Source organism: Trichoderma reesei (assembly GCF_000167675.1).
Source record: "Trichoderma reesei QM6a unplaced genomic scaffold TRIREscaffold_9, whole genome shotgun sequence".
NCBI classification, from domain to species: Eukaryota; Fungi; Ascomycota; class Sordariomycetes; order Hypocreales; family Hypocreaceae; genus Trichoderma; species Trichoderma reesei.
In genome coordinates this window covers 202627-216710 of record NW_006711156.1, presented here as the reverse complement: position 1 = coordinate 216710, position 14084 = coordinate 202627, and the positions used below count along the sequence as shown (strand labels likewise).

At 55.7% G+C, this 14084-nt stretch overlaps 5 protein-coding genes across 5 annotated transcripts; 1 reads left to right on the top strand and 4 right to left on the bottom strand.

Moving 5' to 3' along the window:
- Positions 1 to 3360: 3360 nt before the first annotated feature.
- On the bottom strand, positions 3361 to 4394 carry TRIREDRAFT_61988 (Hypothetical protein; the record flags this gene model as incomplete). Its single annotated transcript, XM_006965239.1, has 2 exons — positions 3361 to 3779; positions 3863 to 4394. The coding sequence occupies 2 exons, from the start codon at positions 4392 to 4394 to the stop codon at positions 3361 to 3363; spliced, it is 951 nt and encodes a 316-aa protein (XP_006965301.1).
- Positions 4395 to 5149: 755 nt separating this feature from the next.
- TRIREDRAFT_77829 (uncharacterized protein) lies at positions 5150 to 8632 on the top strand. Its single transcript, XM_006965381.1, has 3 exons — positions 5150 to 6398; positions 6452 to 7693; positions 7767 to 8632. Exons 1-3 carry the CDS (start codon positions 5565 to 5567, stop codon positions 8202 to 8204), a joined length of 2514 nt encoding a protein of 837 aa, XP_006965443.1. The 5' UTR covers positions 5150 to 5564; the 3' UTR covers positions 8205 to 8632.
- A 299-nt stretch (positions 8633 to 8931) lies between these two features.
- TRIREDRAFT_107268 (uncharacterized protein) lies at positions 8932 to 10005 on the bottom strand (the record flags this gene model as incomplete). The annotated part of the gene is made up of 3 exons (XM_006965238.1): positions 8932 to 9015; positions 9111 to 9215; positions 9334 to 10005. The coding sequence occupies 3 exons, from the start codon at positions 10003 to 10005 to the stop codon at positions 8932 to 8934; spliced, it is 861 nt and encodes a 286-aa protein (XP_006965300.1).
- A 635-nt stretch (positions 10006 to 10640) lies between these two features.
- Positions 10641 to 11112, bottom strand: TRIREDRAFT_43115 (uncharacterized protein; the record flags this gene model as incomplete). The annotated part of the gene is made up of 2 exons (XM_006965194.1): positions 10641 to 10919; positions 11038 to 11112. Coding segments are annotated over 2 exons (354 nt in total), but the record flags the coding sequence as incomplete, so codon positions are not given.
- Positions 11113 to 13486: 2374 nt separating this feature from the next.
- TRIREDRAFT_61815 (uncharacterized protein) lies at positions 13487 to 14077 on the bottom strand (the record flags this gene model as incomplete). Its single annotated transcript, XM_006965237.1, has 3 exons — positions 13487 to 13523; positions 13587 to 13706; positions 13779 to 14077. 3 exons carry the CDS (start codon positions 14075 to 14077, stop codon positions 13487 to 13489), a joined length of 456 nt encoding a protein of 151 aa, XP_006965299.1.
- Between the last annotated feature and the right edge of the window lie 7 nt (positions 14078 to 14084).

Here is a 14084-nt window from a genome sequence, read left to right as displayed (position 1 = left end):
ATCTTGGGGGAGGAAAAAGGCTGTCCCGACACAAGGTTATGCCGGATATTGGGGACTTGCAGAGGAGGGTACAGAGGCCTAGGCAATAAACGGGCATTAAGAAAGTCCAGTGCCGGCCGGTCTAGGGGGCTAGGCGCCACAGGCTGTCGGTGCACTGTGGCCGTTCACTGTAGAAATGGCCGTTTTCCCGGGTTTTTTTTCCTGGCAGAGGCTGGCGGAGGTGGGAAGGATGGAGTGGGAAGAGTGCGCGATGCGATGCGCTGCGGCTTTGGGACCTTTTGACGAGGTCGGACCAGGAGCAAGAGCCAAGCGACAAGCCCGCCCTCGATTTATCAGCGGCACTGTGAAGGCTAGTGAAGTAGGATGAAGGTGTAGGTAGCAGGTAGAGGTAGGTAGCAGGTTGGTAGGTAGGTGGCAGGCAAGGTAACGGAGGTAATGTAAGGCGAGGCAAGGCAGGGCAGGGCAGGGCAAGGCAAGGCAAGGCAAGGTATGGAAAGGTAGGTATCAATCAAGACGTAGTAGTAGGCTTTTAGTCTCCAACCCAGGTTCACGTTCCGCCAGGACGCAATCAGCAAAAGGGACAAAGGCGCTTTTTGATGAGCTGGGGGGCACGTCAGAGATTTCAATGGCCGGAGCCGTGGCGAGCCAAGGTTCAAGGTGGGAAGCAGAACCTGAACATCCATGGGACCGGGCCAGTCAGTGACGATGGTGCGAACGAAAGGGCTGTGGCAGCCGCAGGTAGGAGGGAGGTACAACTACGACGGCCGCAGGGCGCACAGGCAGCAGACGTCAGCGGCATCAGCTGCGCGCGGCGGTACCTGTACCGGGGCCAACCAGCCCAGATCACAGGCGACCTCACAGGCAACTAACGCCCCAACAGGCAGCGCCGGGCACACCGTCCAGGCACGCTCCCTCGCCACTGTGCTGGGCCGCGGTGCTGCCACCTTGACGCTGCGCCGCGAGCTGCGTTTTTGGCACGGCGCTGTCGCGGGAAGCGGGCCGCACGTCTGGCGCTGGGGGGGCTCCCCACCAAGACAGACCAGACCAGACCTGACCAGACCTGACAGGACCAGACGGGACCAGACAGGCAAGGCAAGGCACTTTCGCTCTGCTCCAGCCACGCAGTGCAGGGCGCGTATGTATTACGAGTCGCCTTTGCATTTGCAGAGAGACGCAAGACGGGCAGAGAGGCCAATCGACGCTGCAGCGCGCGGGCAGAGCTGCAGGCCATTGGCTGCCGGGCCAAAGCACATGCAGCTCCAGGCCGCCATTCGCCGTGTTTATTTACATGTGCCCGCGGAACACAGCGCTGCAAACCCCCGGTTTCCAGCCCGGCCACTCAGCTTTTGTGCCACTTCGGGGCGACGCGGACGGGGGGTCGACGCAGTGTGGACTCGACGCTCAACTCAACTCGACGTCTCCGGGGGGGTTGAGCGTCGGATGGGAGGCACTGTTGGATTATTATGTGCCAGCATCTTTGCGCGCCACAGCGGCACGGAGGAGCATCGGGTAATACAGTGCAAACCTGCCACGACGACGACGACGGCGACGACGACGACGACAAAGATAGCGGAGGCTATCGGGGGATTGCAGTTAAGCGGATGATGGCGGCTTAGTGGTTCTAGAAGATTCAGTGGGGCGCGATCCCGCCGTGACGGGTGCTGTAGTTGATGGAAATTATAGAGGCTGGGGGAGAACGGCAGAGAATTGGATGGCTGTCTGATAATGGGATGGATGGTTGGATATGGACTGGAATGGAGTGAATGGATGGAGGGCTCCGAGGCGATGATGGTGGATGATGGGTGATGGCCAAGTCCCAGTCCCAGCGAACCGACTGAGGCCTGGACTGGCGCCACCCTCGCGTGCAGGCCGGTGAATGCATCACTTGCGCACGCGGTCAGCGCCTGTGTGAGGATGCAGCTGCTGCCAGAGGGCGGCTGGGGTATGAGGCCGGTATTAGTCATGGATTGGCGGCCCGGGAGGGAGCGTGCTCAACTGCGCTGAACTGCATCAGTGTCTGCGAGTGAATACGGCATCGCACGAGTGGACTGTTGATTCACGCATGTCTCTGTTTGAGGGTGTTGACCTAGATTGGGGTTCAATGGCTGGAAGACTCCCATACTCGTACCAAGTCGACTGTCAAGGCAACCACCACGTATGTACCTACCGAGCCGTGCTGCAATATCCGGCTCGAAACCTCCCTCCCATGCCCTGCTACTAAAATTATATGCTTATCCCCCGTCCTCCTGCTCCTCCTCCTGCTCCTCCTCCTGCTCCTGCTCCTGCATACTACGAGCATGTACATACTTTGGTACTTCCCACCTCCCTACAGCACTCACTACCTATCCGCCAAACACTTGACACATCGCGTAGGGTAAACTTCATCTCTCGAATCACAGCTCATCACATCCCGGCTGCCGCCAGCCAAAGGAGAAAACAAGGCTTAACCTCCTTGGCCCTCGCCCTTTCTCCGCACCTTTGTTCCCAACCCAACCCCCCCAGCCGCCCGGAAATCCCAGCATCCTGGCACGCGCTTCACGGGTGCCATTGGCCATCCCGGGGCTCTTTTTTTTCGTTTTCTGTGTTTGCAATCTGCCGCCCAGGTCTCCATTCAATTTCATTTCGTCACCCCGCCGCCATTGCTCAGCGAATGCTCAACGGCCGGCTTATCTTTGCGGTGCTGTGATTGAACGGTCATCGAAACATATATTATGGAGTAAAGTTACAGGCTCAGTTCTCTCGTTGCACCGGGATATTATTACGAAATCGAGCAGAGAGACAACTTCATTGTTGGCTCTCGTCCTACCAGCTTGTTCATTAGTCTGATACACGCAACGGGGCGGCTGGCAGATCATTTCCAAAGTCTCAACCGCGTCCATCACACGGAGCTTGACCTCCTCGGAATCGGTTCAAGGTCACTCATGCCAAGATGGGTATGTATGTGATAGGTAGGTAGGTAGGTAAGGTAGTATTATGTATGTGTATATCAATTATGCAGACATGGATCGTAACTCATCCCATATACCTCGTACACGTGTGCAGTATCATACCCAAAGGAAGCAGAAACAACAGCAGCAAAAAAGACTCTTGATGAAAAACAAAAGAGAGAGACATGCAGAAAAGACAAAACCGCAGCCCGGACCGATGAATCCAGTCGTCCTCCTTTACAGGGCCACATGGGAGCCAAGCCAGGCCAAGCCAGGCCCTGCCCCGGTACCTGCGCCTGTCCAGTGGGCACACCCAGTATTAATTGCATCGTGTCACTCGTGTCAACCCGCAAAACAAACCAAAGACCCCTCCCAGCACGAATCGCCATGTGAGCAGAATGCAGAATGACAGCAGGCCAAACCCACTCCGTCACTACTCGTCGGCTCTGTCGTGAGACCCTCCCTCGGACCCGCCGTTGGAACCCATGATGGAGTGGACAAACTCCTGATATCTAAACACCTCGCCCCTTCTTGCCGATAAGTGCGCATTCATGTTGCGGTTGAAGGCTCGACGGCCCGTGAACCCCTCAACCACCTTGTCGACCTCCGCAGCGCTGAGGGCCGACTGCCCGGCTTCCGGCGGTGTGTTGAGCAGAGCATCCCTCAGCTCCGCCCAGTCAATCTGACCGCTGTCGTCCTCGTCAAACGCCGAGAACGCAGATAAGAGCTCGGTGCTGGGCGACAGCACCGCCAGGGACTCTGCCAGCGAGTTGAGGAAGGCGGCCAATGTCATGGTCTGTGGTTTCGAAGGGGGGAAGAAGCGTCCTATGTCGGAGGAGCCTGCGGGAAGGCCTTTGCTGGGAGTTAGCATCTCGTAATTGGGGGGGCCCATCCAGCACCTTTTGCCTCGAGCAACAAACGCGGCAGAAACGCACCCAGTTGGCCGAGCATGTCGGCGACGTCCTCTCTATTGACGACCCCGTCACAGTCTCGATCCAGAATCTGGAACCCATCCCTCAATGTCCTAACCTGAGTAGGCTGAAGCTGTGAAAGGGCGCTGCTACCGCCCAAAGAGCCGCCCACTGCCAGCTTCGATGTAGCCCTCCACGACGGCGGAGATGTCCTTGTGGGAGTCGTCATCTCCGGTGTCTTGTTTCGCTCTGCGGTTTCGTCCTGCTCGTCGGTGGCGGTCGGCGTCGTTGGTCTCGCAAGCCTCGAGCTTCTGCTGGGTGTGGTGGCGCTGGCTTTGGTTGGCGAGCTCGTGGGCGTTATTTGTCGGAGCGGCGAGGGCGATGACGGTGAGTCGACCCGGCGGAACGGCGAGTTTCGAACGCTGGGGGGAGAACCGTAACCCAGGGGAGAGGGCTTGAACGTTGTGGACAAAGACTGGGACGGTACGGAGAAGAAATAGCGGTTTAGCAGATAAGCGAGACGGCAATGAACGGGGCGGCGGCTCGTACGTACCATGATGCAACTGGGAAGGGATCTGTGCTGGGACTGCGTCCGCAATCGGTTGGCCAGCGAGCAGCAAGCGGAGCCGTCTGTATGTATGTAGGTGCAGTATGTAACGAGTACCTATTACAACTATGTGCGTATGTCTGTATGGATGACAGTATGACGCATGAGTTGCTGGCAGCTCAAGGCGATGCAGAATGCAGACGATGCTGGGGGGATGTCCGGTCCGAGGGGTGCTGCCGACGGTCTGGCTTGGTGGGGAGTTGATGCAACAATCGCATCTGGCCTCATATCGATCGCGACAGCGAAAGTAAACAATCAATGCTGTCTGACCCGACAACCTGAGGTGGTGTGGCTGGTGTTTCTGTGGCGCTGTTTGCAAGATAGGAAGGATGAAACAACCACAGCCACAGATAGTAGCACAGACCTCCAATGGCAGTGGCGTCACCAAAGGTTGCCCAGGTGGTTCGCTCCAGGCGCTTTGGCGCTGAGAGCAGCCCACGAAGGGGCCCTGAGTGGGCGTTGTCCAGAGCCGGCGACGCGCTGTGAGCGCCGGCACTGGCGCTGTAACCGCTTGACGTCTCAGAGGCTTTTCAGGGGTCCGCCGCAAGCTCGAGGCCCCTACACCACATTTCCTCATTCGGTGACACTAGGACACTAAGGCAAATACGGAGTTCCACACCCATGGCACAAAGATGCCCCTGTCTCGACTGTCTGCCCATGAGAAATCGTCGCAAACCGCCGCCGACGATGCCTCCAAGGCTCTCTGGCTCCCGCATCCGTCCATTGGCCTCCTTCTCTACCGCCCGCTAGTTGTGTCATTGCTTTTCCATTTGTCTGTCGTTGCTGCGCTGCCGCGGCTGACTGACGGTGTAGATACCTACCTAGGTAGTGTCAACACCACCAGACGTCGCAGACGACCCTCTCAGAGACGACACGCATAGACCGCTCGAGCCAGAGAGCAGTCCCAGAGCTGCTCCTGCGCAAGGACCGGGCTGCAAATCCGGACCTGCGCCGACTTCGTCCCGACCGAGGCGACATCTCGTTTGAAAGTGACAGGGAAACCCTCGAAGAAAGATACACGTGAAGCAAACAGACACGAGTCCTAGACCTACAACGACTTTTGTGTACAACGTCTAGCGGTTCTACAGCGAATTGATCCGCGGGGGAGGCAATTGAACAATGGCGGCGGCTCTCCCCTACGCCTCGCGCTCCAACGGGGCCAGCAACTCCAACGTCTCGCTGCCTCACCATCGCCGGACGTCTCTGTCCTCGTTCCCTCCATCTCGCACTCCGTCGCAAATCTCCTACCACTCGCGCCCATCAAGGTCGCCGCACCCGCCCATGGCCGAGACAGACCGGACGTCGGACCCGAGCTCCAAGTCCAAGACTTCCTCCATCGAACCATCCTCTCAGCACTCGTCTCTGTCTGCACCGCGGCGGACGAATGAGGATCATACGCATTCGCAAAAGAGGCCTCGCGCCCAGTATCCTCGCGGATCCTACGCCAACCATGTCGAGTATATCCTGGTGGCGTCATTTGACATTGACCGCGGCCCGGTGATGGAGCACCAATACCCCGTCGCCATCACCGGGGACGAGAACATGCTGGCCGAGTTGATGCTTCCGGACCAGGCGCACGCGCGTAATCAAGATTGGACCATGTTCTTCTTGCACAAGGACTCGTCGCCCGAGGACGAAGACGAAGAGCGGAAGGCAAAGGCCGAACGGAAAGCTCGAAGACAGAGACGGCGGGATAGGGCGGCGGGACTGCTCCCCGAGGACGGCGCAGAGGGCAGAGAGGACGAAGAAGACGACAGGGACGACGACGACGACTTGGATGACGACTTAACGGATGACGAGTCCTCTGACGGCGAGCCCGATGGCGAAGAGGGCGCGCCGCTCATCTACGTGCTCAACTTGGTCAACACCAAGCACGACAAGTCTGTGAAGCGAGGAGCCATTGTCAAGGCCATGGCCATCTGCACCAGACATCCCTTTTTGCACATCTACAAGGTAAGCCATGCTGTTCCTGCGTTAATCTTATCAAGACTAATAATCTTGTGCAGCCGCTTTTGCTCCTCGCACTAGAAGAGTACTTTAAATCGCCAGTGCCCGAGACTCTTTCCATGCTGTACGACTCCGTCAATGCGATGGACCTGTCTCTGATGCCCAAGCTCAGCTTCCTCGAGAGGAACCTGCTGCTAGCGAGCGACAACAAGGATCTGTTCGTGGAGAAGTTTGAGCGCATCATCCAGATGCGCATGGCAGAGGACAGAGCAGAGACGGCGACCGAGGGGTCTGGCGAGAGGAGCCAGAGCCCGCAGTACACAGGCGGCATCTCGAGGGCCGGCACCAAGGCGCATTTCGAGGGGGGGCAGTCGACGTATTCCGTGGCCCGAGACACGCACGAGTTCGAGAGCAAAGTCATGTACAAGGGGATCCCCATCCCCATAAAGGTGCCAACGGCGGTCATGCCCGAGACGGTGGGCGACTTCTCGCTCATCAAGTTGATCCAGAACTTCTCAGAGGCCCATGCCAAGTCGCCGCAGCCGTTCCCGCTGCACCCGCATCTGACGACCAACGGCGTCAACACGCACCCAATCATTGTGCTGGTCAACGGGCTCCTGACGCAGAAGAGGGTCATCTTCCTGGGCCACAACATGCCCTCGGGCGACGTGGCCGAGGCGGTGCTCGCGGCGTGTGCTCTCGTGTCCGGCGGTATCCTCCGGGGCTTCACCCGCCACGCCTTTCCCTACACCGACTTGACCAAGGTGGACGATCTGCTCAACGTGCCGGGGTTCATTGCGGGCGTCACCAACCCTACCTTTGAGCTGCACCCGGAATGGTGGGACGTGCTGTGCGACCTGCCCAGCGGCCGCGTCAAGATCAGCAGCAAGATTGAGATGGCGCCGGTGACGGAAGGCCTGATTTACTTCCAGCAGCAGCACCCCAACCTCGCCAACATCGCCAGCGGCGTCTCCAACAACACGCAGGACCTGACGGGGGACGCGGCCTTCATGTCGGACATCCTGAGGAGCATCGCCGCCCGGCATGGCGAGCGGGTCATCCGGGCCAAGTGGCGCGGCTGGGTCAACAAGTTTACGAGGATCGCGGCCCAGTTCGAGGAGAGCGTGTACAGCACGTCTGCTCTGTACATTGGGGGCCACGACCAGGACCTGGCGCTACCGGGGGCCAGCGGCCACGGATACGTCTGGCCGGACGACACTGCAAAGTTTAAGGAGCTGGCTGGCAACGTGACGAGGATCGAGGGATGGCGGAACACGCGCAGCTACTACAGCTATATCCAGGTAAGGACTCACTCACCTGTCTCCCTCAAGGCTTGACTTGTTTGGTTAATCAGGCTGACAACTGAAATGTTAGGACCTCGCACGAATATACGCCGTGCGCCCGCTCAAGGGGCTGGACCTCGCGCACATGCACGACCGGCTCCGCATGCAGCGCCTGACGCCATCGCAGAGCAAGGACATTTACCTGACGCTGGCCAAGCACATCCACTCGTACGAGGAGATTTGCCTGCTGCTGGACGTGGCGCCCGAGTCGCAGGCGGGCCTCTTCTACATTGCGCTGGGCCTCTTCCACAAGGACCGCGAGGTGCGCTTCAAGACGGCGGACCTGCTGGAGCGCATCTCGGAGCACGAGGCCGGGCAGCACTGGTGGAAGAGCCTCAGCCAGTTTGAGAAGCTGGCGTACAAGCGGATTAAGCGCGAGGCCGAGGCGGACAGCACCAAGTCCAAGACGCCTGAGAAGGAGGCGGCGGGCTTTGTTCTCAGCCCTGTTATGGAGAGGATGCTGAGCTGAGCTGAGCTGAGCGGTGCTCCGACTGAGAGAAGAAGAGTACAAAGATAAGTGATGGTATTATGGTCTTTATATGGGGTTTCTATTTGGGGTGGGAAATATTGATGATAGCGCGCACACGTTTCTGGTTTGAGAGTATACATGATTATCAGCAAGCGATGATGGGGAGGGAGGAATATTCGCGGGTCACCTATCTGTATGGAATATCTGCTGCGGTCATCAGTTGTCATGGCTTTCTAGGGGCGGGCGTTGTTGAGAGGGAGCGAAAGGAATCGACACGGATACTGATATGACGAGACCTTTACTTCTGTTCTGCGAAACCACATCTTGGAGGCAGAGGTCGACGTCTGCTGCTAGAGAAATTGTAGCCGACATGGTCTCTGGTTATAGGATTTCTCGTATACTTCCTATATTGAACGTAATTATCAAGAGGATATAAGGGCCCTATGAGGTAGACAATCATACCAGTTCAAGAGATGTCGTTGCAAAGAGCTTCTGCAACGTACGTTTTCAAATTTCAGTTCAATCTTTGACTTGGGCGCTATTTGCAATTCAAATCCGAGCCAATTCTTCTTGTTACAATAGATGACAATCTTTCACAATGCTCACCTCCATCGTCTCCTTTCCCTCTTCGTTCACCCGCTCAATGCCAATATCCCATGCTTCTTTCACTCCAACAACAAGCCAAGCAAACAAACCCATTCCCCCCGCGCAACTTACCATTGAACCTTTACAACAAGCCCAGGTGCTTAGCATGATGCCTCACATGATCCTCACCAAACGTCGAAATGAAAAAGTACGAATGGTCATATCCCTACAACACACACACAACGCGCAATTGTCAGCCACACGAAAGCATACCATCGCCATTTCACAAGAATCTCAACAGGGAGAGGGTTGAAACATTACCTCCTGGTATCGCAGCTCCAAGCCCTCGACACCCGCCGCCTTGGCCGCCTCGACAAAGTTCTCTGGCAAAAGCTGCCGCTGCTTGTAAAAGTTGTCCGCAGTACCCTATCCCATCATCCGTATGTCAGCAACTTGAATCCTCTTTTCTTTTCGTTTCAAACCTCCACTCTCATCTCCTCTTCTTCATCTCATGAGGTAGAAAATCGAAAAAAAAAAAACATACCACGTCGAGAAGGGCGTTCAAAGGCCCCCTCCAGTGCTTCACCAGCTCCGTCGCATCATGCTTCTTCCACTCCTCCCGATTCCCACCGAGATACCCCGTAAACGCCTTCTCGCCCCAGGGACACCCGCTCGGGTTCGAGATGGGCGACCAGGCGCTCACGCTCTGGTACTTGCCCGGGTTCTTGAGATAGAGCGTCAGCGCTCCATGGCCGCCCATGGAATGTCCCGCAATGGACACGCGCGTCGGGTCGAGCTGCTTGAAGTTGGAAAAGACCACGTCGGGGAGCTCCTTGGTGATGTACGACTCCATCTTGTAGTTGCTGGCCCAGGGCTCCTGCGTGGCGTCCACGTAGAACGACGCGCCGCTGCCAAAGTCCCAGGCGTCGTGCTCGCCCGGGTGGTCGGAGCCACGGGGCGACGTGTCCGGGTAGAGCAGCGCCAGCTTGAGGGGCGCGGCGTGGGCGTGCAGGAAGCCCTTCTCGGTGACGTTGTCCGGGGTGCAGGTCAGGCCGGAGAGGTAGATGAGCAAGGGGGCGGGTGAGGCCTCGGAGATGCCGGCGGGGAGAAAGAGGGTGAAGTTCATGGGCCCGCCGGTGAGGGCCGAGGTGTGGGTGAGCTTGAGGAAGCGGCCGCCGAAGGAGGCGATGGAGGCGTTTGTGGTGATGCTCGCCATGGTGGTGATGGGTTTTTGGTGGTGATGATCGAGGAAGGGGGGAGGGTTTACGAGTGTGGTGATGATGCCGGAGACGGGGTTGGATTGAGGTGAGCGGTGATGCTCTGACTACATGTACCTATGGACAAGAGGGGAAGAGCAGAAGAAGGGTCTCATGAAAGAGCTAAGGAAGCAAAGAGTTTAGGTGACAGAAGAAGCCGTCTTATTGATTGTTCGTTGAGACGCGGATAGCATCTTATGGATCATTTTACCCCACCACCAGGAAAGGAACCCCTCCATCACGCTCTGGGTATTTTGTTCCATTTCCATCATGATGACGCCCGAACTATGTCCGAAACAGCAGCATTACATTAAGAGATCTAAGAAGGCATCGGGTAATTGTATAAACGCCCTGCCATATTGCCAAACCAAAAGCAAAAAAGGAAAAAAAAAAAAAAAAGAGAGACTGTCCGTCGAGTGTTGGATCAGTACCCATAAGTCATGATTTGATGCCGTATTGTGTGCTTGAAGCAGTCGATTGCAGTGCTTCAGAAAAAAAAGGACGAGATGCAGCCCTCCATTTTCAGTTACATTCTCGACATGTTGCTTCTTTCATCAGCCCATCATGAAGAGGTACCACTAGCCGTCCTCTTCAAGGAGCAGTCAAAGCTGGAAATCAAGGTATTCCACTGAATCGCCCCCAGGTCGAACTTGTGCGCATAGTCAAAGTCGACGGCCCCAAAGGTGCACCCCGTCGGGCTCGTGCAGATCGAGCCGCAGTCGCCGATCCGGGGGAAGCACTCAAAGGCCTCGCCGTCCGGGGCAAAGGTGCTCGTGTTGTGGTGGAAGGGCGCGGGCAGCTGGTGGCATGTGTCGAGGGCGTAGACGGAGTAGTTGCAGGAGCCGGTTGCGTTGGCGCCGGTGCAGAGGAGGACCTGTTTTTGTTTTTGATCAAGTCAGTAAAGATGATGATGAGAATGATGGTGGTGGTGATGATTATGAGATATCGTGAGATATCGTGAGAGAGAGAGCAGAGGGGAGAGGAGGACGTACGCCGCCGATTTCGCGCTTGTGGATGGGAGTGCTGGAGACGGCAATGGCCGAGGAGACGATGGCGGTGACGATGCTGCTAAACTTCATCTTGATTGATACGATGTGCTTGGATATGATGTGTAGGCAGCTGATTTGGTAGCAGTAAGATATAGTATATGTAAGAACCAAGACGGAATAAGAATTAAATCACAGATGTCTTATAGGTTGGCAGGCAGATTGCGGTAATAAAGGGCTGATGATGTTCTGTTTGTCTCGGCCTCTCTCTTTCTCTCTCTCTCGTGGAACCAAGCCACTCATTATATATCTACGGAATTACACAGAGCCTGCTGCTGCTCCATCTCCTTCTCTCGTGTTTCCCTTGCATCGCTGACCGACGTAATGCAGCGCCCACAAATTGCCCTCTTTTTTTGTTCATTTCTCAACTGCTAACACCACTCCGTGCTATACCACTAGCATCATGTTCTGGTTACGATATTTTTGCCCCATAATGAAGCCGCAGCAAGATTCTGACGTCTTGTCCCCGTATTGTCTCCCCAGTAATAGCATGCTAGCTAAGCAGCCACCGCCCGACCCGAGATCCCGAAGAGCAGGCTCGTAATAAGGCAAATACAGAGAAGTCCAAGTAATGTTAAGCCCAATCCTTCGTACATACTGTGCTGTAGTGTTGCTAGCACGTTTATGTACGAAGTCCCCTAAAAAAGGGTGCGGCCGGAATGGGAAATGGGCGCTGAGACAGAACGCTGTCGATCCTGGTTCGGGCTGTTTGTCGTGGGATTGGGCTCGACGTCATACGGATGGCTTGGCCGACGAAAGACGAGCCGCGATCGTCGTGGGCTGGGCAAATAATACGAGGAGGAGGAATGGGGAACGGGAGGGCTGTGTTATTCTTCTTTCTTTTCGGTGGACTCGGTTTGTTTTTTCCTTTGTGCGAAAGGGAGCAGGACACGTCATATTGGGGCCGTTATACCGGCTTGGGCTGTGGATGGAATCCAATTCGGCTTGACAGCTGCGAGTGCGTAGCAAACTGTCATCGGTTCTGGGACAAAGGTGCTGAGATAACCCCCAAGACATTCATTCAGTCTTGTGCGACTGTCTACTGTAGATAGGTACTTATTCTGTAGTTACAAAGCACAACCCTGACGAGAATCAACCCGCCTTGTTGAGCCCTTTCGCTCCTACATAAGGTACAGCAGGCCAACAAACAAGAGTGTACCTACCTAGGTAGCATTGAGGATGGACAGCTAATGCATGCAGGAACGGCACTACATGTACTATGTAACAGCCCTTATCCTCCGCTGCCGGCTGTTGAATGACGCTCCTCCATGGTCTCTGGCGGTAGCATCTCAGCGACATGAAGAGACGGCGTTGGATACTCTGAATGTCCTGTGATGACACCTATGTCGACAATTGAGAAAACAGTGTTTACTGGATGCGGCTCCTTCTATTGGGTACCTAGGTAAATGTACGAGAACTTCTTTGTCGTCTCTGGTTGCTGTGATGTCATCCGGCCAACTGTTCACCCAAGGTACATCCAGTCCAATGTACCTATTTTAGGGAGCGGCATGGCGCCTTAGGCTTAGCGCTCAGGACGACTGCCGAGGACCCGATGTCAAATGCTAAAGTACATGTAAGAGGCATGCCGACAATGTTTGTTAACATCCTCTGCTGTTACAACAACCTTGAGATGGTCATGTAACGTAGCAGCCCTGATGCCACCAAGAGAGCATGTGCTCTTTCCGTCCGAATAAAACCACTGCAGCTGTGTGAGTGGCAAACAGCCCTCTTCGCTTAACTTGGAGCAATGAGCATTGAGGAGCTGATGACCAGGAGTCTGCTAGTATAGATGCCTCTGAATCTGCAACCCAGATATCCGACTCGTTCTGTTGAGTAAAGACAAAGATATGAAAGTGCCATTCTTATTGCTTATTCTTTCATCTTATTATTGAATTGGTATACTTTGCAGACGTCTGTATAAACGTAGCTTTTATCCTGTCAATGCAAAATCAATCTTGTACAGTCTTGAACCTGAACCAAGTCTAAGCGCTCTCGGCCTCGCATGCTGCTCCCATGTCGCCCGTATGTTGTTCGGCGCAGTCCTTGGGATCTCCTAGGCATGCAGTGGCTCCTTAGTGGTACCAAACATTGGCGAGCCACAGCATGATGACCGACCTGTGTTTGATCCTTGGCGAAAATCAGATCGCATCACACCAAAGACGGAATGGCGCAGTGTCGAGCCAAACATGCCATCTTGAGTTGGTAACCGAGAGCTGAAATCAATCGAATCTCGAAACGCCACGCTGATGAACCAGTTTCTCTTGTCGACAGATCATAGGTAGGTCTGATGAGCCGGGCCGTCGAATCCGCCATCTTCTTCTTCCGCAGCATTCGACATGGTCGGCATGAATCGAGGCTCATCTTGGCCACCTTCGTCCTCTATGCCGGGCATCGTCTACTGAAGGAGCTCTTCGCAGGTCCAGTCCTCGTAGCTGTGATCCAAATGTTAGACCACCGCCTCCTTCTCCTCCGTCCCAACCGGAACACAAACTTACTATCCATCAGGCATATATCGTCGCACAATCAAGGGAATCTTCTTCTCGCGCAGCTCCTTGATCGCAATCTGCAAAGGATCCGTCTCACCCTCGAGGTCAACCAGCACCGGCGCGTTCATGCTGCACCAAACCAGTTAGCAGATCCGCATGCTACTACCCTCTCTTTCTTGTCCCAGTCCGTCAATTGCCCACCTGATTTGCAGGGCGCGCGTGCCCAGGATGCGCGCTCTCTCGTATTTCGTCATGTACGGCGTTGTCGTGCGCTGGTCGTCGGGAATCTTCTTGTTCTTGACGGACTTGTCCTTGGAGGCGTTTGCGGCTGCAGATGGATCTCCAGAGATGACCACGTTGTCCTGGTCGTCGCCGTTCAAGTGCTCGGCATCCTCGTCCTCGGGAACTTCGGGCTCGTAGAATTCGGTGATCTCGTCCTCTTCCAACACGGGCTCGTCGCTGCGCGCACAGGGGGGGATCAGCCTCCATCCAGCCGCCATTTCCTCT

Excerpts from the sequence above, each read along its gene's own strand:
- TRIREDRAFT_77829 (XM_006965381.1), top strand. The coding sequence starts at position 5,565 with ATGGCGGCGGCTCTCCCCTACGCCTCGCGCTCCAACGGGGCCAGCAAC. Across the intron at positions 6,399-6,451 it reads CCTTTTTGCACATCTACAAG|CCGCTTTTGCTCCTCGCACT; the intron begins GTAAGCCATGCT and ends AATCTTGTGCAG. Across the intron at positions 7,694-7,766 it reads GCTACTACAGCTATATCCAG|GACCTCGCACGAATATACGC; the intron begins GTAAGGACTCAC and ends CTGAAATGTTAG.